The 27946-nt window shown below is 52.3% G+C and overlaps 1 protein-coding gene across 4 annotated transcripts; it reads right to left on the bottom strand.

The window, feature by feature from the left end:
* Positions 1 to 1412: 1412 nt before the first annotated feature.
* On the bottom strand, positions 1413 to 27946 carry SLC45A1 (solute carrier family 45 member 1). 4 transcript variants are annotated; one of them, XM_055262476.2, is made up of 9 exons: positions 27869 to 27946; positions 21012 to 21432; positions 20347 to 20439; positions 19698 to 19922; positions 14832 to 15559; positions 10398 to 10551; positions 7998 to 8174; positions 6299 to 6504; positions 1413 to 1831 (listed from the first exon to the last, which is right to left on the bottom strand). In XM_055262476.2, exons 1-9 carry the CDS (start codon positions 27944 to 27946, stop codon positions 1565 to 1567), a joined length of 2349 nt encoding a protein of 782 aa, XP_055118451.1. In that variant the 3' UTR covers positions 1413 to 1564. The 4 variants fall into 4 exon arrangements, with proteins under 4 accessions (XP_055118451.1, XP_055118450.1, XP_055118453.1 ...); XM_055262475.2 differs by having other exon boundaries at positions 10374 to 10551; XM_055262478.2 differs by lacking the exon at positions 20347 to 20439.

Below are 27946 nucleotides of genomic sequence, written 5' to 3' on the forward strand. Positions count from 1 at the left end.
GGCGAGGGACTGCCACACTCACGAGAGCTTTGCCAGGTCCATAAAGGGACACTGGGAGGCAGTGGGCACAGCCCGGGCAGACCCAGGCCCAGCGACGCCTGCATGCAGCAGGCACATGGTGGCCATCTGTGGAATTAACCCTTGGCGGATGGAGGGGGAAGAATGACCCGAACCTTACCCTCCAGCCCCTAGTCCCTGCCTGTGGAGTCAAAGGGCAGGATGGGCACTGGCCAGCCGCATCGGCTCCAACCTCTTTGAGATTTCAACTTTTGGGGCATTTAACAATCCGAGCATCTTGATGCCTATGCTCCCTCGAGCCTGTCAAGCAAGTGCTCACCTCAGAGATCACTCCCTGGCTTCATCAGGGCACTGCTCAAACGGCACCTCACTACTGAGGCCACCCAGACATGCCACTGCCACCCCGTCCTCCTTCCCTGTGCTTGCGCTGCACGGAGCCTCAGCGAGCCACGTGTATCCCTTCCTCTCACATCAGTTCCAGCAAGGCAGAGTGGACACTCATAGCTGGATTCCCAGGCCAACCACTGTCTGCCACACCCAGGCACTCGCTGGATATCTGGAGGGTGGATGAGTGGATAAGAGGATGGATGGATGGATGGATGGATGGATGGATGGATGGATGGATGGATGGAGAAGTGGATATTTGGATGGGTGGATGGGTGGATATGTGGATGGATGGATGGATGGATGGATGGATGGATGGATATACGGAGAAGTGGATATTTAGATGGATGAATGGGTGGATTGTGGATGGATGGATATATAGATGAGTGGATATTTGGATGGGAGGATATTTGGATGAGTGGATGGATGGTTATGTGGATGGATGAATGGGTGGATATGTGGATGGATGGATATATAGATGAGTGGATATTTGGATGGGAGGATATTTGGATGAGTGGATGGATGGTTATGTGGATGGGTGGATATGTGGATGGGTAGATGAATGAATGGATGAGAGAATAAATAGATGAATGGACAAGTGAATGAATATGAGGCCTTCTGATCCAAAAGACCTGTATGCTCTGACTCTACCCTGGGATGAAATGTACAGAATGTATGGTCCAGTTAGACCAGGCTCACTCTACCTCAGCACGATTGACATCTGGGTCTTGCTAGCTCCTTGCTGTTGGGGCGGTCCTGTGTGCCATGGGAGGTTTACAGCATCCCTGAGTTGTGACAACCAAAGCTATCTCCAGACTCTGCCAGATGTCTTCCTGGGGGTGGGGGTGGGGTGGCAAAATTGCCCCTGGTTGAGAACCGTCAAATTACACCTTTACTTCCAAAAAAAGATTCTTACAAACCTCCCCCTGCCCAAGTCCTCGGGGCGGGGGGGAGTAACTCAATCCCATGGGGACCTCTCAGCCACTGGAGAGCAATGCCTAGAAACCATAGGCTTTGCCGCTGTCATTTATTATTTTATCACATATTTACATTCCAGTAGGCAGCCTGTCCCCCCGTCCAACAAGGCCCTTTGGTCCTTACTGGTCGGCCTGCTCCAGACCCCCAGGTGCAGGCGCGTGTCCAGAGTTGAGGCTCCGCGATGTCAGATGTTCAGCAGGAGGGGCCGGTGCTCCTCGTCTGCAGCGTCGCTGGGAGGAATTTCATAAATGACAAACAGGGAGGAGTACAGGCAGCCCAGGAAGGACACGAGGCTGGAGAAGTACATCACCCCATTGGCGCTGCCCACAGCCGAGGTCAGGGGCCCCAGGACCAGGGAGACCAGGATCTGAGCCAGGAAGTACTGGCAGCTTAGCAGAGAGATGTCCACGCCCATGCCCCGCCGGGTGCCGTCCGTGCTGGACCCTGCAAACTGACCCAGAGGAAGAAACGTTGTCAGCGAGACCCGCCGCGGCCAGCAGTAGGCGACCGAGCTCCGTGTGTCCCACGAGCCCAGGAGGCCCGAGCGGCCCACGCGTGGCGGCCTCACATTTTTCGGCGCCAACATGTACAGGGAGTTCAGCCAAGAGTTTAACAATATTTGTGTTCTGAGAGATGACGACAGTGAAAAGAATCCATGACTAATGGGGCAGAGGGCTGAGCTCCCACGGGCCGAGGTGGCCGGAGACACTTTCCCGCTCAGCACTTGAGCTCTTCCCCGTCCTCTCACCCAAAGAAAACCAATCTGCCCAGCCAGGCGGCTGCTCCACTCCTGCCATCCCCTCCTTCACCTTCGTCCAGGATGGGACCTGCCCCACACCCCAAAGTCCTCTGCACATGACAGCCTCTGGTCCTCTATCTGAGGCTCCGAGGTCCTCGTGGCCTCCAGCTTGGGCACGTCACTCACTCTCCCTCCCCTGCATGCCACGCTGGGGGACAGTGGCTGACAGTGTGGTCTGTGCAGAGTGACGGTGGGGAGCGGTGGCATGGCTTTCCCTCACTCGGCACCCCCAGCACCAGCTGGCCTGCAAGGTGCTACGTGAGTGGGCATCGCTGTGACCTGGGAGCCTGGGCCTCCCCTGCGGCTTCCCTGTGCCAATTCTACCCCCATCAGAAGGGCTGTGCTCAGGGCCAGCCCAGGTGAACTTGTCAGACTCCAAACTCCCTAAAACAAATCAGGCCCAGGCCTGGGGGAGGCAACTGAGGCATGAGATTAAAAGGGAGAGAGAGGGCCGGGCGCGGTGGCTCAAGCCTGTAATCCCAGCACTTTGGGAGGCTGAGGCGGGCGGATCACGAGGTCAGGAGATCGAGGCCATCCTGGCTAACATGGTGAAACCCCGTCTCTACTAAAAATACAAAAAATTAGCTGGGCGTGTTGGCGGGTGCCTGTAGTCCCAGCTACTCGGGAGGCTGAGCCAGGAGAATGGCGTGAACCCGGGAGGCGGAGCTTGCAGTCAGCCGAGATCGCACCACTGCACTCCAGCCTGGGTGACAGAGCAAGACTCCGTCTCAAAAAATAAAAAATAAAAAAAAATAAAAGCAAGAGAGAGAAACTCAGTAATCCAGGTCACATTTCTTTTCTTTTCTTTTTCTTTCTTCTTTCTTTTCCCTTTTTCTTCTTTCTTTTTTTTTTTTTTTTTTTTTTTTGAGACAGGGTCTTGCTCTGTTGCCCAGGCTGGAGTGCAGTGGCACAATCTCTGCCCACTGCAGCCTCAGCCTCCTGAGCTCAAGTGATCCTCCCACCTCAGCCTCCCAAGTAGCTGGAACTACAGGTGCATGCCACCACACCTGGCTAATTTTTAATTTTTTTTTTTTTTTAGAGATGGGGTCTGACTATGTTGCCCAGGCTGTCCAGGTAATATTTCAATGCAGCATTTTAAAATTTCAAAGTCACTGCAAAGGAAAATTATGGTGGGAACATTATGTGATTATAAAAGGGAATGAGGCGCTGACCCAGGAAACAGCATGGATGGAGCTCGAAGCCCACAGCTGCACCACAGATGCCAGACACAAGAGGCCGCAGACTGCCTGACTCCATCACAGGGGACGTCCCAAATAGGCAAGTCCATGGGGACAGGAAGTAGGTTAGTGGTCACCTAGGCCTGGGAGAGTGGGAGGGTCAGAGGGGTGACAGCTGACGGGTTTCTTCCTGGGGTGACAAAACTTCTGAAATTGATGGTGGTGATGGTTGTACAACTCTGCGTGTGCTGAAACCACCAAATGGAGCACATCATACACTATTAGATGGTGCATATCTCAATACAGCATAAAAAGTCTATGCTGAGCAAAATATCAACAAAAATTTAAGGCACTTTATTTATTTATGTATGTATTTATTTGAGACAGAGTCTCGCTCTGTCGCCCAGGCTGGAGTGCAGTGGCACGATCTCAGCTCACTGCAAGCTCCGCCTCCCAGGTTCATGCCATTCTTCTGCCTTAGCCTCCCGAGTAGCTGGGACTACAGGCGCCCGCCACCAAGCCCAGTTAATTTTTTGTATTTTTAGTAGAGAAGGGGCTTCACTGTGTTAGCCAGGATGGTCTCGATCTCCTGACCTCGTGATCTGCCCGCCTCGGCCTCCCAAAGTGCTGGGATTACAGGCGTTAGCCACCGCACCTGGCCTATTTATTTATTTACACAGCCTCTGTCAACCAGGCTGGAGTGCAGTGGTGCAATCTTGGCTCACTGCAACCCCTGCCTCCCAGGTTCAAGCGATTCTCCTGCTTCAGCCTCCTAAGTAGCTGGAATTATGGGCACAGGCCACCATGCCCGGCTAATTTTTGTATTTTAGTAGACACGGTTTTGTCATGTTGGCCAGGCTGATCTTGAACTCCTGACCTCAAGTGATCCACCTGCCTCGGCCTCCCAAAGTGCTGGGATTACAAGCGTGAGCTACTGCTCTCGGCCTTTTAAATGCCATTTTTCCTTTTGCCTCAGACTCCAAAATGAGGTGGCTCAGCACTGTTACTGATCCTTTTTTTTTTTTTTCAAAGTATTACTATCTTTTTTTTTTTTTTGAGACAGAGTCTCGCTGTGTTGCCCAGGCTGGAGTGCAGTGGTGCGATCTTGGCTCACTGCAAGCTCCGCCTCCCGGATTCACGCCATTCTCCTGCCTCAGCCTCCCGTGTAGCTGGGACTATAGGCGCCCGCCACCACGCCTGGCTAATTTTTGTATTTTTAGTAGAGACGGGGTTTCACCATGTTGGCCAGGCTGGTCTCGAACTCCTGACCTCAGGTAATCCTCCCGCCTCAGCCTCCCAAAGTGCTGGGATTACACGCGTGAGCCACTGCACCTGGCCGCGAAGTGCAATTTCTATTCATTGTCCCTCTTACTCTTTTTTTTTTTTTTTTTTGAGACAGAGTCTTGCTCTGTCGCCCAGGCTGGAGTGCAGTGGTGCAATCTCAGCTCACTGCAAGCTCTGCCTCCCAGATTCAAGCGATTCTCCTGCCTCAGCCTCCTGAGTAGCTGGAACTACAGGCGCCCGCCACCACGCCTGGCTAATTTTTTGTATTTTTAGTAGAGACGGGGTTTCACTGTGTTAGCCAGGGTGGTCTCGATCTCCTGACCTCGTGATCCACCCACCTCGCCCTCCTAAGTACCTGGGACGACAGGTGTGAGCCACCGCGCCCGGCCCCCTCTCTTACTCTTTTTTTTTTTTTTTTTTTTTTTTTTTTTTTTTTTAATTTTTTTTACCCTCTCTTACTCTTAATTTATGCCTGATTATTTTTCTTTATGCTAAATCCATAATCCATAACAAGATCTTAGCTGTCCTTTTCTAAAGAACGGGTACCATATCCTTTTAATCTGCTTGATAAGGTACTCAGCCCTATCCAAATAATGAAATGGTTTGGTTGTTATTAAAGCATGCCCAGTATTTGGCCAAAGCCAACATCTAATAAATTACACTGTCACCTAATACTCACAGCTTGATGGGAAGCCATGAGGAACAAGGGTGAGGTGATAAAACTGGCAAGTGGATAAAGGAATAAAAGCCAAGAGAATGCTGAGACCCGAGGGCAAGAAACATCTAGTCAGGATTCAAGGACAACTGAAGTTCACATAGTAAAAGGATCAGGAGCTGAGCTGGCTATCAGAGCCCCTAGTATATGGTGAACTGATCCTCTCTTTATTTAAAATTTTGGGCTGGGCGTGGTGGCTCACGCCTGTAATCCCAGCACTTTGGGAGGCTGAGGCTGGTGGATTACGAGGTCAAGAGATTGAGACCAGCCTGACCAACATGGTGAAACCCTGTCTCTACTAAAAATACAAAAAATTAGCTGGGCATGGTGGCGCGTGCCTGTAGTCCCAGCTGGTTGGGAGGCTGAGGCAGGAGGATCACTTGAACCTGGGAGGCGGAGGTTGCACTGAGCCGAGATCATGCCATTGCACTCCAGCACAGGCATCAGAGCAAGACTCCATCTCAAAAAAAAAAAAAAAAAGATGTTTTTGTTCTCCATGGATTTTTGGCAAGAATTCTGATTTTTAAAAATACTGCATTACCATGTTATCGATCTGGATTGCTGAGTTTTCCGAGCTTCACTGCCTCCCCATAAGCCCCACCCTGAATGGCTGGGACAGGCATCAACAGGAGACCCGGTGGCCTGACAATGGAATAGGAAGGGGCGGCCTCCCATTCCCTACATCCCTGGGAAGGACAGAGCCCGACCCAGAGCCTGGGTGGGCTGGAGGCTTCTGCTAATAAAGCAATGAGGGGATTACAGGCAGGGGGCGTGCCCCATGCTCAGAAAGGCCCCTCTTGGTTTAATGCTCTGCTGTCGCTGTCTTGACAGTCATCATTTTGCACCGGGCTCTGCAGATTGTGCAGCTGGTCCTGGGGGACAGTTCTCAGGTGGGGTTTATCCAAGAAGCGGACCCGAAGCAAGGCAAGGAAGAGCGCTTACCTTCTTACTCTGGTAGTAATCGCAGAGCAGCGAGTAGGGCAAGGTGCACAGGGTGGAAAATAAAATCCCGTAGGTTATGCAGAGCGACAGGACCACGTAGAGGTTCCTGGAGAGGGTGGCGAGCCCCGTCCCCAGGCCGAAGGCGAGATAGGCGATGAAGTAGAGGGTGCGGACGCTGAGGAACTCCTCCAGCTTCTCCAGGATAGCTGCGGGCCACACAGAGGGTGAGCAGTGCCACACGGTCAGAGCCTCTGGGGACTCAGCTTCCAGCACCACCTCCCCGCAGCTGGCCTGAAGCTAGCAGTGGTGGGACCCGGCTTGGCAGGCCACTTGCCCCAGACCAGAAAGTACTTCCTGGGGGACCCAGGGGAGCTGAGAGACAGCCCCAGTAACTCTGGTGGGTGCCCAGGACAGGGCTGTCTGGATGGATGGCAGGACCGGGGTGTCCTGTTCACATTGGCCCAGGCCAGGTCCCCCAGGGCTTCTGCAGGTGGAGGGGTCTTGGGGCTGTGACACCAAAGGGGCTCAGGGACTGAGGGTCTCGAGCTAAACCTCTGTGTTCTTGTGTAATTATGGGCATAACAGCAGCCCATCCCGTAGCCGGCCACCATCTTTACGCCCCCAAGATGATGTGACAGCATGGATGTCAGCGACGGGGCTCCCTAGAATCAGATAAAATGGGGCCAGTTCCCCACGCCCCAAGGCCACACGGCTATGGCGGAACCCAACTCCTAAGGTGCCGCCCCATGGACTCACAAGTGAAACCTGACAAATTTATTTTTGCCACAGCCCCTCAGTGACCCTCTACTTTGGGGCTCGAACCCACAAAGATGGGGGCAACTAAAATAACACAGCTGGCAGATTATGGCTCGAAGGCGAAGTCCAGCCTGCAGCCTAGTTTTGTAAATTAAAAAAATAATAATAATTTTAAAAATCAAAAAAAGGTGAGTATTTTGTGACACGTGAAAATCACATGAAATTCGTATTTCAGTGAACACAGTGCGGTTTGATTGGTGCATGGCACACCCACTCGGTTTCCCGTGTCTGTGGCTTTCAGTGAGGGGCTGCAACAGAGACCGCTGGGCCAGCAAAGCTGGAAATACCAACTCTCCAGCCTTTTGCAGAAAAAGTGTGCGGACTTCTGGGATGAAATTTGCCCGGCATACGCTACCGGCCAGGCCCCATGGGGATGGCACCTCGGCTTTGCCCTGGTGTGAACTCAGAACTGTGCTCCAAGGGTACCCCAGACAGAGAATCTCAAAGTCATCTGCCCACCCCTGCCCACTCCTACGCTCCACGATCACACCCCTGCCCCCACCTCCGTGGGGACCGGTTGCTTCTTGAATCGAAGTGGGAAGGAGCTGGGGGCTGGCAGACAGCACGCTGCCTGGGCGTGGCCTCGGGGTTCCCCCAGGGCCCCCACTTCGCCCTCGCTACGGCCTGCCGGTGTAGCCAGGTCCTGACAAGCACCCGTGCCCCCGTAGGCCACCAGCTCTCGGAGGCCTGAGGCCCGCAGGCTCCATTTCTTCAGCCCGGCTCCCCCAGGCCCAGCGCCCTGCAGCCGGGACAGACAGTGGCGTCCCCCAAATTGGGATGCAGTGTCTGCAATCGTAAGGCCATGAACCTGCCTTCATTTCACATGCTCCATGCACCCAACCAAAGCCCTCGCTGCCGTGCCAGCCTGGCTGGCGGCAGGTACCTGAGTAGAAGGCGGCACTGAAGGCGTAGATACACATGCCCCAGCAGCCCATGGTCACGCCGCTGTTGTACTTCTGATATGCCTCTGACGTGTGCGGGGCCTTGGGGTCCCCCTGAAACACCACCTCACCCATGAAGTCCGTGTAGAAGAGCAACATCCCCTCGAACGAGAGCCACCCTGGAAGAAAGAAAGGGGTTTATGACCTCGGGGGCAAAGGCCAGCACTCTGCCCTTTCTCTAACCAACACATGTCTACTGGTTATAAAAGTAATGAGTGGCTGGGTGCAGTGGCTCACGCCTGTAATCCCAGCACTTTGGGAGGCTGAGGCGGGTGGATCACAAGGTCAGGAGATCGAGACCATCCTGGCTAACATGGTGAAACTCCGTCTCTACTGAAAATACAAAAAATTAGCCAGGCATGGTGGCGGGTGCCTGTAGTCCCAGCTACTCGGGAGGCTGAGGCAGGAGAATGGCGTAAACCCGGGAAGCGGAGCTTGCAGTGAGCTGAGATTGCACCACTGCACTCCAGCCTGGGTGACACAGCGAGACTCCATCTCAGAAAAAAAAGTAACAAGCAATTGAAAACTGTGTTCGTTTCTGATATGGTTTGGCTGTGTCCCCACCCAAATCTCATCTTGAATTGTAGCTCCCATAATCCCTGTGTGTCGTGGGCAGGACCCAGTGAGAGCTAATTGAATCATGGGGGTGGGTCTTTCCTATGCTGTTCTCATGATAGTGAATAAGTCCCATGAGATCTGATGGTTTTATAAATGGGAGTTCCCCTGCACACGCCCTCTTGCCTGCCGCCATGTAAGATGTGCCTTTGCACCTCCTTTGCCTTCCGCCATGATTGTGAGTCCTCCCCAGCCATGTGGAACTGTGAGTCCATTAAACCTCTTTTTCTTTATAAATTACCCAGTTTCGGGTATGTCTTTATTAGCAGCGTGAGAACAGACTAACAGAGTTTCCTTACAATTTTTTTATTTTAAACCACCACATATTTCTATAAACATGAGGCAAGGGTAGCGGTGGAGGTGCTCCAGCTACCTGGGTGGTGCAGGGGAGGGGGTCCATTTAACTGGGAGAAATCCATCGAGAAGCACAGACATGGATGTGCTGGCAGATGTGCTTAGTGTTCCATTCCTTGAGCCATGGGAATTCCTTCTTTGGTAGAGGAAGGTGGTATTTATAGGCCCTCTCGAACCATAATGAATTATCATCTACAATGTTCTATGCCATCAAGAATTATTAAACAGACTCGTTTTGATGGCAGCAAAATATTTCACAGTGTGGGTGCACCCTAATATATTTAACCCTTCCCCAACTGTTGGACATCTCTATCCCCCAATTGCAGTCTGTGGCTGTCCGAAACCATGCTGTGATCAATACCTTGCATATGTACTCTGAATATAGTCTTTGACTATGAGCTTGCATGGAATGCTGAGTAAGGTCATAGGGAAAAAAGGTAGGACCATTTTTAAGGTTCTCACCCATTACAAAATTGCCTTCTAGAAGGTCATGTTGATTTATGTCCCACAATGTATGAGAGCCCTAGATTATCTCAAATTCTTTTTTTTTTTTTTTTTGAGACAGAGTCTCGCTCTGTTGCCCAGGCTGGAATGCAGTGGTGCAATCTTGGCTCACTGCAACCTCTGCCTCCCGGGTTCAATTGATTCTCCTGCCTCAGCCTCCCGAGTAGCTGGGATTACAGGCACACAACACCATGCCCAGCTAATTTTTGTACTTTTAGTAGAGATGGGGTTTCACCATGTTGGCCAGGATGGTCTCAATCATCTTACCTCGTGATCCACCAGCCTCGGCCTCCCAAAGTTCTGAGATTACAGGCGTGAGCCACCACGCCCGGCCTCAAATTCTGAATCATGCTCAAACGTTCAACCACTCAAGAGCGGAAAGAGACTAAATGGAACGAAATGCAAGTTGGTGCTTTTCAATGGTCATTCAAAGGCCGAGCCGTGTGAATTTACAAACGGCAATAGACACGGGCAGGCAGGTGTGGGGTCTGTGCTTGAAGACAGAGCAAGACAAAGTTGGTGGGAAGGTGGGAAGGGGCGAGTCCATCATTTCACTGTGGAGTTGTCCAAAGGGCTTCTGGTAATGAGAATTTTGGCTCTGCAGAGACCCAGGTGTCGGGCCCAGAGTGAGCTGTGTGGCTCTCAGTGGTGACACCCGGTTTAGTTTGGGGCTATGCAGGGCAGGCACCCTGGAGAAAAGCCCTCCAGGGCAGCCACCGCACCCCAGGCCTGCCCTTGGTGCTGTTGTGGGGGGCTGGTGAACTCAGAAAGGTTCTGGGAAGGGAGGCTCAGGGGCATCCTGGGAGGCCAGTGGGGCGAGAGCCCTGAGCAGGACCAGGACTCACGGGGAGGCTTGGCCAGGAGCTCACCCAGGAAGTGGTTGACGCAGAGGGTGCGCAGTGCCTTGGGCATGTTGCAGATGGTGGAGCAGAGGCGCCCCACGGACAGAGGCTGCTCCGCACGCTCGCTGGAGCCCGTCAGCTCGCTCTCGTACTTCACGCCGTTGAGCAGGATGTTGGCGACCTGGGAAGAGCCCACAAACCCCTCATCAGAGCCCCGCACCCCCATCACACAGCGCGGACTCTGCTCTGCCCAGGGGAACGCGCTCTTGGAAACACCACACGGAGGCTGCACGGCTCTGCCTTCTTATCAGACGGCATGAGCCCCGCATCGACACCAACCTCTGAGGAACAACTTCAGGGCATTGCTTCCGAGGCGCCGGAGCAGCTAAGACTAGAATTCCATTTCAGGTGCGCTCACAGTGTGGCCACAGGACACGATCTGTGCCACAGGGAGTGAGATAAGACTTTGCAAAATGCAAAATACATTTGAAATGAAAAAACATGGGTCAGTTCAGATCCACACACTTAGGAAGTCCTTTCTTTTTCATAAGAGAAGGCTGGGAACGACTTATTTCAAGGTGGCCACCAGGAACATGTGTTCAAAATTCTCTCTGGACAGGTAGAACCCCCACCACACAGAAGACAGGGCGGCCCTGCCCACATGAGCACCTCAGCCCTTGACAGGGGCTCACAGAGCACACGACACGCCCCACGGTCAACAGGATGGAAACGGGTGCGAGGGGCTCCGATTTCTTTCTGGGGCTCAAGAACAACCCTCCATGCACATCTTCACTAGGTTTGCAAACTCCTGGAATGAGAAGGCTTCATTCCAAGTAGCCCTGCTTGGGTTTGGGGTACAGACTCCAGTCAGGGGAACTTGTTATTTTGTTGTTGTTGTTGTTTTAGAGACAGTCTCACTCTGTTGCCCAAGCTGGAGTGCAGTGGTGTGGTCATGGCTCACTGCAGCTTCGACCTCCTGGGCTCAAATGATCCTCCCACCTCAGCCTCCCGAGTAGCTGGGACTACAGGCGCGCACCACCACACCTGGCTAATTTTTAAAAAATTGTTACAGAGATGAGGTCTATGTTGCCCAGGCTGGTCTCAAACTCCTGGCCTCAAGTGATCCTCCCACCTTGGGGAACTAGTCGTTTTTGAATTTAGGTGTTTGAGAGCAAAGAGGCGTTGCTGCCCGGCTCCACTGGGGTGTCTGTGGTGCTGTCTGCCCTGGATACTCCCGGTGGGAAAGGAAGCTGAGAGGCCGCAGTGCCGGCTCCCAGGACACCCACATAAGCAGAGCACGTCCCCCACGCCTGCAGAGGAACAGCGCTGCAGTTACGCCTCTGTCTCCGTTGAGCCTGGATGTGTTTATATTTAGCTCATGATTTTTACTTTCCTCAAAGAACTGATGCATAAATTACACTCTACAGAGAAAGGAAACAGAAAAAGGGGATGAAGATGAGATTTTCAACCACATCTAAAGAACCGGATCTAAAGCCAGTTTGAACTTTGTGAAACAGTCTGGGACGATCCAGTGTTGACAAAGACCAGATGAATTACCCCGGCATCATCCACAATGAGGCTGACGGTGCCCTCAACCTGAGCAATTAGAAAACCTCTTTCCTTGATAAGGATGGACTTTCCTGCTCTCCAGTGATTTCCAGTTCCTCAAACCCTTTCCAGACGGGAGCTCGCTGTGTCCTTGGTGCCACCAGGAACCTCAATAGATGTCCCTGTGAGGCCTGCGCATGCCTGGGCAGCGTCCTTCCTCACGCTGAGACTGTACGCAGGCGTGAAGATGCCCCGGGCACACACACCAGAGAAAAGCAAACGAAAGGCACCATCCTGCTCACTCCAAGGAGAAAACAGGGCTGGGCGTGGTGGCTCACGCCTGGAATCCCAGCACGTTGAGAGGCAGAGGTGGGAGGATGGCTTGAGCCCAGGAGTTCAAGACCAGCTTGGGCCACATAGTGAGGCCCCATTTCTACAAAAAATAAAAAATTAGCTGGGTGTGGTGGTGCGCACCTGTAGTCCCGGCTACTCAGGAGGCTGAGATGGGAAGATCACTTGGGCCTGGCAGATTGAGGCTGCAGTGAGCCATGAATGTACCACCGCACTCCAGCCTGGGCAACAAAGTGAGACCCTGTCTCAAAACAAAACCAAACAAGGCCGGGTGTGGTGGCTCACACCTATAATTCCAGCACTTCGGGAGGCCAAGGCAGGTGGATCACTTGAGCCCAGGAGCCCAAGACCAGCCTGGGCAACATGGTAAGAGCCTGTCTCTACATTTTTTTAAAAAGTAAGTAAAAAACAAAACAAGACAAAATAATCAAAAAAGAAAAGAAAAAAGGAAAGGAAAGGAAAGGAAAAGAAAATGAACAGTGCAAGCCCCATCTCTAGTTAACCTCCGACTAAATCAGGGAAGTCATCTAGGCAGAGACGGGACACCTGAACCCCTGACAGAGGAATGAACTGAGGACCAGGCCCCATTTAAACCCAATGGGATGGGGCCGGGCAGAGCAGGGTCTACTTCATTCAGGAGACACGGCCCACGTGCGTCTGCGGCCGAGCGAAGTGTCTCCTTGGCTAGGTCTCCAGGCTGCCCGGCTTTTCCAGCTGCCTCCCTCGAGGGACCAGGCAATTGAGACTCGGCTTTGTAGGACCGGGAACACCAGGTTCTTACTGAAATGCACTCTCGTTCTGCAACACCCGCTGGGGCAGGCCAGTAACTCTTATGTCTACTTTAAATAAGAGAATAACCTTTCTTTACTTAAACAGCATGGATTCTGGTCAGGTGTGGTGGCTGACGCCTGTAATCCTAGCACTTTGGGAGGCCAAGGTGGGTGGATCACTTGAGGCCAGGAGTTCGAGACCAGCCTGGCCAACATGGTGAAACCCCATCTCTACTAAAAGTACAAAATTAGCCGGGCGTGGTGGTGGGTGCCTATAGTCCCAGCTCCTCGGGAGGCTGAAGCAGGAGAATCACTCAAACCTGGGAGGCAGAGGTTGCAGTGAGCCGAGATTGCGTCACTGCACTCCAGCCTGGGCGACAGAGCAAGACTCTGTCTCAAAAAAAAAAAAAAAATCAGCCAGTGAAACCCCACAGATCAGTTGGTGGCCTTGCAGCCCATCATCTGACGTATAGAAAATACAACTTAAACAGCTTTCCAGAAGGTTCTTGGCCTTCGCGGAAGATGGCACTGGCCTGGAGATTCCCGTTTTTACAGCCTCCGGGAGTTAACCGATGTCAGGCACCAGGAGGGATGATCCCAGACACATCTGCAGGTTTCACGTTTTGTTTCCACCGTCAATGAAGACTTGGATGTATTGGCACAGGATTCCCACTGCCAAAACGGGCTGGAGCCCAGATGTCTCGGGAAAAATACCAGAAACAAGTGGGGTGCACACCATGCCTGTAAGAAACTCACTAGCAGGACAGGCCCGGCCTGAATTACATTTGGGCAAACATAAGTGTTTAAAAGAGTTGTCGGCTGGGCGCGGTGGCTCGCGCCTGTAACCCCAGCACTTTGGGAGGCCGAGGTGGGCGGGTCACAAGGTCAGGAGATAGAAACCATCCTGGCTAACATGGTGAAACCCCGTCTCTACTAAAAATACAAAAAATTAGCCGGGCGTGGTGGCGGGCGCCTGTAGTCTCAGCTACTCGGGAGGCTGAGGCAGGAGAATGGCGCGAACCCGGGAGGCGGAGCTTGCAGTGAGCCGAGATCGTGCCACTGCACTCCAGCCTGGGTGACAGAGCGAGACTCCGTCTCAAAAAAAAAAAAAAAAAAAGAAAAAAGAGTTGTCACTGTCGCTCCCAGCCGGGATTTTAAACCGCCTGATACCTAAGGGATGCCCTGAACTCACTCACTCATAGGTGGACTCAGGCCCACAACTTGTTCACTAACATGCAAGGAAAGCCGTCACGCTTCTGAGGCTTGTCTTTTTTTTTTTTTTTTCCTGAGACAGGGTCTTGCTGTGTCACCCAGGCTGGAGTGCAGTGGTGCAATCATGGCTCCCTACAGCTTCAACCTCCTGGGCTCAAGCTATCCTCCTTCTTCAGCCTCCAGAGTAGTTGGGACCACACATGTATGCCACCAAGCCCGGCTACTTTTTGTATAAAAAATACTAAAAAGTATTTTTTTAAATATTTTTAAAAAGTATTATTTAAAAATACTAAAACACTAAAAAGTAGAGACGGGGTTTCACCATGTTGCCCAGGCTGGTTTCAAACTCCTGAGTTCAAGCAATCCTCCTGCCTTAGCCTCCTAAAGTGCTGGGACTACAGACATGAGCCACCACGCCTGGCCTCTAAGGCTTTTCTCTTTAGGCCAAAGCACTTGATAACACCCCCATAACAGCCGGGAATTTCTTCCTGGATGGACTGTCCCTCTTCGTCATCTAACTGACCAGGGGACCCCCGAATGCTGCCCTCTGAGCCTCGGCTCCCCCCACATTTGCTGTTACCTGCTGACTGAAGGTCACATTTCTTCTCCTGCTGGTTTCGGGACCCCCTCCTCCGGCCGCATCCGGGATGGCCAAGGTCTGGGGTCTCTTCAGAATCCCTGATGACCTCGGCTTAGAGGTGTCCAAGGAGCCCACCCTCAGAATGTCCCCGTCACAGCCAGAGGTCAGGGCACCCTCTCTGCCCTCCAGAAGTCCACGGTCCTGGCGGTAGAAGCCGTCAGGGGCCCTGGGGAAGCTGACGCTGATGGGCGGCCTGGGGACGCTGCCGGGGATGGCCAGGTAGCTGTCGTGGCCGCCCGTGAAGCAGTCGATGAGGACGCTGTCTATGTTGGCCGTGCCGAAGGATGAGGCGAACTCGCTGATGCCCGTCAGGGAGCTGTCCCTGCTGATGAAGCTGCCGTACTTGGGCGTGAGGGGGCTGGGCGGGGAGATGGGGCTGGAGAAGTTGGTGGCCGTGTGCGACGGGAGGGTGTCGCCGGGGCCTTCCTCTGGCAGGATGGGTGGGGACGGGGGCAGCGGGAGGCTGGGGCTCTTCATGGCTGCCCGCTTCTCACCCGGCGGCCGCAGCGGCCTCTCAGGGATGCTGACCAGGGTCAGGACGGTGGTGACGCTCAGGGTGACCGCAGTGAAGAGGTAAATGACACGGAGCTGCCCCCCCAGGGCCCTCCCGAAGCCCGTTTTATCCCAGTGGATTCCGCCGACCACGTATCCGAAGCCTCCTCCGAGACCTGGGGAAAGAGACAGGGTTTGAGTTCCCTTCTGCGGGAGGAGAAGCCCCAAGCGTGGTGGCCCCGTTTCTTAGAAGGACACGAAAGTAGCCAAGGGCATTCCAGGGACGTGGGCACAGAATCTGTTCCACCTAAACCCCAACAAAATGGGACGGGATTCCCAGGGCAGGCCCCTTGAGGAGGTCCTCCTCCTGTCCTGCTGGGCCCTTCCTGGCATGACCCCCGGCAGCAGCACAGTGACCACCTGCCCACATCCCATTCCACTTCCTGCCTGTTCCACTTTCCCCGTAACCTTTCAGGCCCCTGGAGCAAATGCTGACACCGGACACATCCTCCCTCTTAGGGCCCCTCCAGCTCAGGGCCGACCCCGTGGCTCACACGCAGCCGACCACACGTGTGCATGTGGCTGTTTGTCCCCATGCACAGAACACCATGAGGAGAGTCACCCCTTCTGGTGACCACAGATGGGTCCTGCCTCCCCATACCCTGGCGGGCAGCTCTCCGTTCTCTGAGCTATCAGCCCACAGCAGAAGAGCAGGGATCGGATCACTGCTGTTCCTGCTCTGTTCTTGCTTCATGCCTCGGGGCACCGGCCAGCCCAGCCCTGACCACAGAGCATGGCAGGAAACTTTGAGCGATGCCATGGGGACCCAGCCAACAGCAGTGGGCAGATTTACCTCCAAACACCACGGCTTCTTCCAGCCAGGCTCTGTGCTTCAATGGCAAGAGCCAGGGAAGCTGCAGGGGCGCCACCCCAGCCATCTGCGGGTCCACGGCACCCACCCCACCAGGGATCCGGTGTTTTGTTTTGTTTTATTGTGAGTTCAGCTACATTTTGAGTCGGTCTAGTGTTGAGAGGAGAGGAGGGTTCTCTCAGTTTACCGCTGCTGGTGAGGAGGAACCTGCCTGCTACCAGCACGGAATTTTTGGTTTGGGGAAGACTTGGCCACATTAGGGGTTTACCTTTCAAATAAGAACTTCTATGGACAGGCCTGGGCTTCAGACACGCCCAGCTCAGCCTTCCACACCTACCTAAGGGCAGCATGACCATAGATCTCATTATTTCGAGGTTTCACTGTAGATCTTCCTTCCTTTGTCCCAGATGGGCCTTTTCATTTCACGTGCATGTCCATTTAAAAGCCTCAGTCCCGTCCCTTCTCTGCCTCTGTTCTTCTAGACTTGCGAGTCTTTCTGCCTCCCCACTGCCCCCGCCGGGCATTTTATTATTCTTGATTTCCCACACCCATGATTCTATTTACCTTCCCTACTCGCCTCCTGAAAGACATCATTGCTGTTCGTGACCCTTATCCAAGGTCAGATTTCAGATGAACTTTATTTTTTATTTATTATTTTTCTTTGAGATGGAGTTTCACTCTTGTTGCCCAGGCTGGAGTGCAGTGGCACCATCTTGGCTCACTGCCACCTCCTCCTCCTGGGCTCAAGCGATTCTTCTGCCTCAGCCTCCTGAGTAGCTGGGATTACAGGTGCTCACCACCACGCCCAGCTAATTTTTGTATGTTTAGTAGAGATGGAGTTTCACCGTGTTGGCCAAGCTGGTCTCGAACTCCTGACCTCAGGTGATCCGCCTGCCTTGGCCTCCCAAAGTGCTGGGATTACATGCATGAGCCACCACTCCTGGCCCAGATGAACTTTATTAACTAATTTTCTTGAACGATCAAAGTCGTGCATTCTCATAGACGGGCGTAAGGTAAAAACAGACGTCCCTCTTCCTCTCTGCCAAGCCCAGCACTCGCCCGGCATGGCCCCTTTAGAAGTTCCCTCGCCCACAGCAGCGCACATGTGGAAACAGGAAGAGAAGCGGCAACATTTTGCAGGAGATGCGACCGAGGCTTGGGGAGGTCCAGCCATTTGCGCAACGTGGACTTTCAGCTCCCAGAGCCCGAGCCCCTAACCACCGGGTGACCCAGCCTCTTCATTAGGGTCCTGTAATGAAGGCCTAATGTCTCATTAGGACTTTCCCTTGATTTTTAAACATTGTTCCAATATCTTTTTCAAGACCAGTCAAGTGCAGCAGTGAGCGTTGGGGAAAGAGTAGAGGAAGGAGTTCCATCTGTAACTGACTGCGGGCAACCAATCAAGATAACTCACTACCTTCGGACCAGCCAATCGCTATTTTATTTTATTATTATTTTTTAATTTATTTATTTTGAGATAGAGTCTCACTCTGTTGCTCAGGCTGGAGTGCAGTGGCACGATCTCGGCTCGCTGCAACCTCTACCTCCCGGGTTCAAGCGATTCTCCTGCCTCAGCCTCCCGAGTAGCTGGGACTACAGGTGCGCACCAAATGCCTGGCTAATTTTTTGTATTTTTAGTAGAGATGGGATTTTGCCATGTTGGCCAGGCTGGTCTTGAACTCCTGACCTCAAGTGATTCACCCACTTCAGCCTCTCAAACTGCTGGGGTTACAGGCATGAGCTACCACGCGCGGCCCCAGTTGCTATTTTAAATGGAATTTTTTTCTTCCATTTTATTCTGTAACAAGGCAAGTATTTTATCTAGAAAAGCTAGAGTTATTTATTTATTTAAATTTATGTTTTAGAGCTGGGGTCTCACTGTTCGCCCAAGCTGGTTTCAAACTCCTGAACTCAAGCAATCCTCCTGGCTTAGCCTCCCGAAGCGTTGAGAGTGGGCCTGAGCCACCACACCCGACCAGTATTGATTTTTATACAGTACATTGATAACTAAGCATCATACTGAACTCCTGCACCGCTTTGCAGCTAATTCCCTTGAAGTTTCCATACGTCCAGCCCCAGAGACCAGTGGGGCTGACCTCACACCTTTTGTTTGTGTGTCCCTAATGCAGTGGCTCTGTGGGATGGGTGCATTCTTGCCTCATTCCTGACTTTGATGGAAACATTTCTCCTGTTTTGCCATTAAGCATGCCACAGGTGTGTATATATACATACATATATGCATGGTATGTATATAGCCGTGTGTGTGTCCATGCACACACACTCAATCCTCATTATCCGTAGATTCTGTATTTGTGAATTCACCTCCTCATTTAGTGAGATAAACTCAGAACCAATCCTTATGGTGCTTCACGATCATTCGAGGATTTGAACAGAAGAGCACAACACCTGTGCTTCCAAGGGTACACGGTCAAGCCGAGGCCCCGCAGGGCTGAGCTCTGCCTTCTCATCTCCACGCTCATACTGGAAACAAGTGTTGGTGTTTGTTTGTTTGTTTTTGAGATGGAGGTTCGCTCTTGTTGCCCAGCTGGAGTGCAATAGCGCGATCTCAGCTCACTGCAACCTCCACCTCCTGGGTTCAAGCGATTCTCCCGCCTCAGCCTGCCAAGTAGCTGGGATTACAGGCATGCGCCACCACACCCGGCTAATTTTTTGTATTTTTAGTAGAGATGGCGTTTCTCCATGCTGGTCAGGCTGGTCTCGAACTCCCGACCTCAGGTGATCCATCCACCTCAGCCTCCCAAAGTGCTGGGATTACACTGAGCCTGGTCGAAACAAGAGTTTTTTGTGTGGTCTATTTAGTGCCACCTTTTTTACATTTTTGTGTTTTTTGTTAGTGTTTCACTGTTTAAATGGCCTCCAAGCTGTCTGACGTTTCCAGGTGCAAGAAAGCCGGATGTGCCTTGTGCAGAAACTGCATGTGACAGTGATGCTTCGTTCAGGCTTGAGTTGCAGCGCTGTTGGCCATCAATTCAATGTTAATCAGCCAAAGGCATAGATGAAATAAGGGGTTTTAAACAGAAACACATACAATAAGGTTATGTGTTGATCTGTTGATGAAAACGTTGTGACTGGAGGCTTACAGAAACATAACCCTGTATTTTTCCTAGGAGCGAGACTCGGTGTTTGCTAATTCAGTGTTTGTGGTGACTCTGTAGAACATAACTACCTCAAACAATGAGAATCCACCAATATAAACATTTGGATTTATAGACCTATAATTGTTGTTTATGTGTCAACAGCATAGGTTGTGATTGCTGTGTGTTGTGTGAGATATGTATTTTCAATCACTTCAGTGTTTCTCTCTATATTGGAATTCTCCCAGCTTCTTTGTTAAATCAGGGAGTGAGAAAGGGCCTCGAAAGCCACACATCTGAAGCCTGCAGTCCTGCAGACTCAGCCTCGGCCCTGCTGCAGAGACTCACCTGCCAGGAGGGCGTGGATGTTCAGGCCTCGGTCCTGGTCCGCGGGGCTGCACACGTCCATCATGTAGGCGTGGCTGGGGTTGTCCGCCGAGTCGGCGCTAAAGTCCATCAGCACTACCCCGCACACGGTCAGCAGCAGGCCCCACTTGTGGTTGCCGGTCACGTCAGCCAGGGCGATGCCAATGTCCCGGCCATTCAGCAAGAGCGAGAGGCCCAGCAGTGCCCCTGGACACAGAGAAACAAAGTCACTCCAGGAAAATACAGACCAGCTCTGTCCCCGGCAGCTCACGACTTACGTCTAGAATCTTTAGGACCAAGAATTTTTAAAACTTAAACCTCAAGCACAGCCCAGTGGAAAAGCCGCCTGCGAACTCACCATATATTTTGCACTTGGATGGGGGTTTTTATTTCATTAAGCAGAGAAGAAATGAGATGAACTTTATCAACTCATTTTAAAAAATGATCAAAGTGATCTATTCTCACAGTTAACTCGGGCCAGGTTGCGGGGCACTCCCTGCCTCACACCAGTGCGGGTCCAGAGCTATCTGGGTAACTGCTTTGGTCAACAATTTTTTTAAATTTTCCTAAAAGGAAGCGGTTGGGGCCTTTTTTTTCCTCTCCATTTTATTTCCATGCCAAAACAACAGACCTATAGCCAGGACAAGAATGAAAGGGCGTCTCCTTCCAAACCTTGAGGTACACCGGTCACTCCAAGCACCCAACAGAGGCTGCAGTAGGAATCCTGAAACAGAGCAGGCCAGTGGTCATTCCCGGGGTCCCCACGGCACATGGGGACATCGAATCAGCCTCCACATTCCTGAAGTGCCTGCTCTCAAACACCCCCAGTGCATCAAAAGAATAAGATGATGAAACAGAGTCAGGGACAAAACCCTGAAGTCGGAAACCAAAGCTGAGCAGACTCTTGGGATCACTCGGCATCTCCTTAAATCCTCCACTTTGGACCCTAAGGCCCTAAGCAGCCACGACTTTCCTTGGGAATCCAAGAAATTTCAGGGCCTTCCAGGCCCACATGACACCAAGCGTTATGACTCGGACCCTCCGACAAGGAGAGCCTGGCATGAGACGGTGTCAGCCCTCAGGGGCTGCTAAATCCCTGTTCTATTGTCTGGTTTCGATAAGGAACTCAAAATCTGGGATATGACCGGCGGTACCTGTGTTCCCCACAGTCCCAGACTGATGAGGGGAACTTAACTCTTGATCCTCCCTTCTCCCCTCAGGACCCTCAGGCTGCTAGGATGAGGCTTCTGGAAGCTTCCAGAGGCCCTCCACCATCAGGGAGGAGCTGGGGCTCACCGAGGATGGGGCTGATGAACCACACCAGGCTGTAGAGCTGGTCGGGCAGGCCCATCTGCAGGAGCACCGGGGTCACATACGCCGTCTCCATGGCGTAGCTGAACTCGATGCCAAAGAGGATGCAGCCGTTGAAAAGCAGCTCCCGGAAGGACCTCTGGGGGTGCAGGTCCCCGAAGTCCACCAGCTCAAGCGGGCACGGGGTGTTGGGGGGCGGGGGTGGGGAGGGACGAATGCACTTCCTCCTCTTGGGGTGTCGTTTGAAGTTGTTGGCCCGGTGACTGAGGTGTCGTGTCACGGACCCCGAGTAGCCCGTAACCTGGGACCTCCAGAAGTCCTGTGGGGCCACGCTGGGGAAGAGGGCGTCTCCCGGCGGGGTGCTGCTGGCTGCGGGGATCATCATGGGGAGGGCTGGTGGGCGTCCCTGCGAGGAAAGCCCGTGGGGGGGCCACAGTTACTTTTGCCTGGGTAGTCCTCCCCCAACATTTGAGTTCACACTGCAGAATTTAGAGTCAAACACTGTCCCCCGAAAGCAGAATGCACTGCTCATGGTTGATGCTCTGGGGCCTCACTTTCCCATCTGCAGCTCCTCTGCCCCAGGAGGCCGAAGCCCAGTGCCTTCCCTACTCAGAGAGAGGACCCCTGTCCCGCAGGTCCCCACCTCAAACTCAAAGGGACCATCCCCCAAACAGAGGCTCGGTCAGGACTGTCCTGAGGAAGTGAGAGCCTCTCAGCTCCTCTCAGGCCTCCAAGGACACCAGGCTATTTTAGGACCTGCGGCCCATTTCCAGGGCTAATTTTGCCCTTCCCTGAAGGTCCCAGGGGACCAGAGAGGAAGAGAGACTGGGCATGGTTAGGAACCACCCCCGGGCACCCTGAGTGCTTCCTCGAGGTGCTGGGACAGCTCCTCTGTCACCAGATAGAGTCACAGCCAGTCCTCTCCACTCCCTAACGCTTGTGTTCCCTCCTTCGCGGTAGGCCAGGGGACTCTCCCTAAAGGCAGCTGAATGGGCTTAACACAAGCCCTTTTCCTTCAGCACCCATTGACAAGTGAGTTTTAGTCCAGTGGGGAGAACTGAGGCTTTGACAGTGTTCGAAAATGCTTTCTTTAAAGAAATAAGCCGAACTCTGGAATCCCACAGTCACAGACAACACGCGAATGCAGAGGGACAGAACCAGGGAGAGCTGAGAAACAGATCCTCACCCCTCAGCTTCAACTTACTTTTTTTTTTTTTTTTTTTTGAGACAGAGTCTTGCTCTGTCACCAGGCTGGAGTGCAGTGGTGTGATCTTGGCTCACTGCAACCTCCGCCTCCCAGGTTCAAGCCATTCTCTTGCCTCAGCCTCCCGAGTAGCTGGGATTACAGGCGCCCACCACCACACCCAGCTAATTTTTATATTTTTAGTAGAGATGGGGTTTCACCATATTGGCCAGGATAGTCTTGATCTCCTGACCTCGTGATCTGCCCACCTCGGCCTCCCGAAGTGCTGGGATTACAGGCGTGAGCCACTGCGCCTGGCCTCAACTTACTTTTTAAGCATTTTCACAATGCCCATGACCTAGGTAAGGAGTGAGCAAGTTCAAGGCCTTCCCAGATAGACATCCCTCCACTCCCCTCCTGCGCTGTCCTCTGCCCAGCTGGGGTTTGCAATCTGCACCACTTAGGCACCGGTTCCAAAGTGTCGAACCATTTTTCACTGCTTTGAAATTAATCTGGATTATTAATATTAACAGAATGGATTGTAATATGTTAGCTTGTGTGTTTTAGCCAATGTCCACTTTTATAAGCACAAGGAGAGAAAAGCTGCTCAGATGAGAGGGAAAGAGACAGATACCAACATAACAGACGGGGCGGGGGTTCCAGGATTCTCTCAGACACAGCCCACCTGCTCCACCAAAAAGCAACAGACTAAATTCCCTTTGAAGTCCTTCCTGAGACGTAGGCCCCAAATTGGGACAACTTTCCCAACATTGATTTCTGATGATGGCCCTTGTCATTGACCAAGATAAATATCACAGGCTTTCTCTCAAAATTAGTTTTAAGCTTCAAAAGTAAGGCTCTTTTTTTCTGACATTAACTTACCATACCACTTTCCATCACACTATCACTAGACAATAAATTATTTATGAATAACTCTGAAATTCCTCACTCCAGATCTGTATCCAAAACTCTTCCACCACCCTACCCACTCAGAGATTGTCTTTCTTCTCTTTGGAAGACACCAATGGTGAAAATGATTGGATCTAGAGACATCCCAGCAGGATAAAGAACACTGTGTTAATCCAATGATTCATTCATCCATCCATCTACCCACCCACCTATCCATGCATCCATCCGCTCACCCACTCATCCATCCATCCACCCATCCGTCCACCCATCCATCCATCTATCCATCCACCCACCCACCCACCCATCCATCTGCCCATCCATCCATCCATCCATCCATCCATCCATCCATCCATCTGCCCACCCATCCATCCATCCATCCATCCACCCATCCATCTGCCCATCCATCCATCCACGCACTCATCCATCCATCCACCCACCCACCCATCCATTCACCCACCCACTCAGTCACCAATCCACACACCCACCCATCCATCCATGTACCTATCGACCCACCCACCCATCCATCCACCCACCCACTCACCCATCCACCCACCCACCCATCCACCCATCCATCCACCCACTCATCCATCCATCCATCCATCCATCCATCCATCCATCCATCCATCTGCCCACTCATCCATCCATCCATCCATCCACCCATCCATCTGCCCATCCATCCATCCATCCATGCACTCATCCATCCATCCACCCACCCACCCATCCATTCACCCACCCACCCAGTCACCAATCCACCCACCCACCCATCCATCCATGTACCTATCAACCCACCCACCCACCCCTCCATGCATCCATCCATCCACCCATCCCCCATCCATCCATGTACCTATTGACCCACCCACCCATCCATCCATCCACCCACCCACTCACCCATCCACCCATCCATCCATCCATCCATCCATCCATCCATCCACCCATTCACCCATCCATCCATCCACCCATTCACCCACCCATCCACTCATCCACTCATCCACTTGCCCACCCATCCACGTATCCATCCACCCACCCACCCATTCATCCATCCACCCATTCATCCACTCATTCATCCACCAGCCACTCTTCCATCCACTCACCCACACATCCATTCATCCATCTTTCCACTCAGTCATCTACCCATCCATCCTTCCACACATCCTCTCTTCCATTCATCTATTCATCTGTCTATCCAAAAACCATCCACACATCCACCTACCTATTCTTCCACCCACTCCTCTATCTATCCTTCCATTCACCCATCTACCCATCCCCCCATCTACCCATCCCCCCTTCCAAACATTTACTCATCCACCCGCCCACCTACCCAGCCTCCAATTCAGCTGAGTACCGAGTACCAAGACACTGAGATAATAGAGATAAAAGAAAGACACAGTTCTTGTCCTCGAGTTAGGTAAAAAGGTGGAGGAAAGCGCCTTTCTAAGTGGTGGAATCATTGGGTAAAAGAGAGATATGAGTAACAGTTGGGCACAGTAGGGCTGGGGTGAGAGATGAAGCCCTCAGGAAGGTCTTAGCTAATCATGGAGGGCCTTGAAGCCTTGCTAAGAGATGGATTTTATTCCAAGGTGACAGGAAGTGATATAGCAGAGACAGAGTCTCCTGTCACTTCTATAAATGACTTATCCTGTGGCCTTGGAAAATACCACGCTTTCCTGTAGGAAGAGAACAAATGAACCTAAGAACTATGTAGACAATACTTCCTTTGAAATAGAATTCATTTATAAGGAGTAAATCAAGATTAACATGTTTAAAAAGTTAAGCTTATTTATGTTCCTCACTGGCCTAGCTCAAGCACTTCTGCATGGTAAAACTGGTGATTGGCGGGTCTTTCTTCCAAAAACCCAAGTAGCAGTTAGCATCCCCTGGAGTTTCATTCATCAAAAGCACAGAAATAGAGCGCCAGTTCCAACACTGTAAGACCATCTCCTTCAGAGTCGGAGGCGAGACCCAGCACAGGTGAGGTGGACAGTTGGATCGGACTCCGCCCAAAGTTCACAGCCCCACGTATGCCCTCAGTGGCCAACTCCCTTTCCGTCCCTCTGCCCAGCCTCTCCCCACCTTCAGGCACACAGGCGTACCTCCCACTCTTTCTAATCAGCATTTTAACCATAATGTGAACTTGAGTGCATTAGAAACCTTCCCTTTAAATTCGGAATGAAGAACTGTGGCCCAGTTTGGAAAATTTTCAGCTTTAAACAGCATATAGCAGAAGTGTGTGTGTGTGTGTGTGTATGAGTGTGTGTGTGTGTGTATGTGTGTATATATCTATATATATATATAGAGAGAGAGACAGACAGACAGACAGAGTCTCCCTCTATCTAGCCCAGGCTGGAGTGCAGTCATCATGGCTCAGAGCAGCCTCAACCTCCCTGGGCTCCGGTGATCCTCTCACCTCAGCCTCCCAAATAGCTGGAACTACAGGTGCACACCACCACATCAGGCTAATTCTTGTATTTTTTTGTAGAAATGGGGTTTTGCCATGTTGCCCAGGCTGGCCTCAAACTCCTGGGCTGAAGTGATCCATCTGCCTTGGCTTCCCAAAGTGTTGGAATTACAGGCATGAGCCACCATGCCCAGCCCCTGAAGTGTCTTTTTGAAAAGAGGAGCCTCTTTGACCTTATTTAAAGTGGACTGTGTAGACAGCCCACTTCTCTACCTGCAAGAGGACAACTCTACTGCCACCTCCACCGCGCCCCACTGCAGCTTGTCCTAGCAGAAGGGAGAGCCTCACACACTCAATGAACTTCTTTCTAGCATCTGAACCAGAATTAAACCTAGTTTAATCCTGGCTCGGAAAAAGTCTTTACTAAGGATTCATCTTCAAATCTGGGGATCAGCATTACCATTTTTATTAAAACTACATTTAGTAAAAGCCGTTCACAAATGTTTATTATAAGAAGAATTTTAGAAACTCATTTTTGAGGCCAGGCACGGTGGCTCACGCCTGTAATGCCAGCACTTTGGGAGGCTGAGGCGGGTGGATCACCTGAGGTCAGGAGTTCGAGACCAGCCTGGCCAACATGGAGAAACCCCGTCTCTACTAAAAGTACAAAAAATTAGCTCGGCATGGTGGCGGGTGCCTGTAATCCCAGCTACTCCGGAGGCTGAGGCAGGAGAATCGCTTGAACCCAGGAGGTGGAGGTTGTAGCGAGCCGAGATCGCACCACTGCACTCCAGCCTGGGCAACAGAGTGAGACTCTATCTCAAAAAAAAAAAAAAATCCATTTTTTAAGGTTCCCATAAAAATGGGTGAAAGTGGAATTTAAGATCATAAAATCTAATTTTCATACACAAATACAAACATTCGCCAGACCATCTTTACTGCACCATATGACCATTTACTCGGTCAAAAGGAAATCCACTCATCTCCCTGGATCCCCTGAAGGTTATACAGGGGGCCCACTGTGCTTCCAGAGTACAGAGGATGTTTAAAGTAACAGGTCCCTCAAACTGTGTTGTGGGAAGTTTAAGCGGCAAATGATTAATAAATGTAATCAATGTCCATGTAGTTTGAATGCTTACAATGATCCTACTACCAGCTGAAATTTCCTCATTTCTTTCTTCTCTTTATGAAAATGGGCTCCCCCCACAGGATTGCCTTGGGCCACCTCCCTTCCTCAGGCGTATTTGCTTATTTGTTTATTTGAGACGGAGTCTCATTCTATCGCCCAGGCTAGAGTGCAGTGGCACGATCTGGGCTCACTGCAACCTCCACCTCCTGGGTTCAAGCGATTCTCCTGCCTCAACCTCCCAAGTAGCTGGGATTACAGGCATGCGCCACCACGCCCGGCTAACTTTGTATTTTTAGTATAGATGGGGTTTCACCATGTTGGCCAGGCTGGTCTCGAACTCCTGACCTCAGGTGATCCACCCGACTCCGCCTCCCAAGGTGCTGGGATTACAGGCATGAGCTGCCGCGCCCGGCCCCTCATGCTTCTTTCTACCCATTCTCAAAATTCTTCAGTGAGGTCCTCCAGGACCAGGAAAGGGCTCTACGGACTTGGGAGGGTGCACTTAATAGGCTAGTTACTGAATTGTGGCCGTTTCCCACTTTGCATCTCCGGCAGCTTGACCCCTACTCCAGGGCCAACTTTTCCCAAAAGCCCAGGCCAGGTGCAGCCTGAACGTGGCTTTCCTCCGCCCCTGACTCTGCTTCCCTGTAAGAGCTGAAAAACATGCACGGCTGTCACTCCAGAAATAATTGGAGAAGTTGCTTATTGTCGAGGGCAGAAGGAGCTGAACGGCTTCCACCTCAGCGCGTTCCCCTTGGTGCTGACTCGCTCGGGAAAGGGGAGTCCTCGGTGCCCTCGCTAAGTAACCCTGGGATGCTGAGGGGCGTTGCCAGGCCCCTGGTCAACAAGAGGGCTCAGCCCCACGCAAGAGGTGAGCCGGGAGCGGATGACACCTGCCCAGGTGACCAGGGACCAGGCCTCCGGCTCAAGGAGCGCATCAGGAGCTGGGGCCAAGGCCTGGGTTTCCTCCCCTTGCCAGCAAGGATGGGAGCACCTGCCATCTGGCCGGCACCCTCCCCTGGGCCCGAGGCTCCTGCCCTCGGAGGGGCGAGACGGGGGAGCTCCGTGGACTCTGCAATTCATGAGACTTCCACGAGGAACAAAGGTCTCCGTACCGGCCTCGGGTCCCGATCTCGGCGCCCTGACTACCCCGGGGCCCAGGGCGCGGCGCTCCGGCAGGCACGGAGCCAGGGAGCGGGCGGAGGGCGCGGAGGAGACGGCGGTACCTGTGGGTGGAGACGGCAGGCATCCCTGTCCCCGCTGGGCTGCTGCCTGCCCGGCCGCGGTCCCGGCTGCTGCAGCAT

The sequence above is a fragment of the Symphalangus syndactylus genome, chromosome 22, assembly GCF_028878055.3.
Source record: "Symphalangus syndactylus isolate Jambi chromosome 22, NHGRI_mSymSyn1-v2.1_pri, whole genome shotgun sequence".
In the NCBI taxonomy this organism is placed as follows: domain Eukaryota; kingdom Metazoa; phylum Chordata; class Mammalia; order Primates; family Hylobatidae; genus Symphalangus; species Symphalangus syndactylus.

Bases quoted from the DNA above. Each gene is read 5' to 3' on its own strand.
- SLC45A1 (XM_055262475.2), bottom strand. From the start codon at position 27,946: ATGCTGCAGCAGCCGGGACCGCGGCCGGGCAGGCAGCAGCCCAGCGGG. The intron at 19,923-20,346 runs GTCTGTTGTTTT...CTCTGTGTCCAG, and splicing joins CATTCTTGTCCTGGCTATAG to GGGCACTGCTGGGCCTCTCG. The intron at 1,832-6,298 runs GTAAGCGCTCTT...CCTCTGGGTCAG, and splicing joins ATTACTACCAGAGTAAGAAG to TTTGCAGGGTCCAGCACGGA.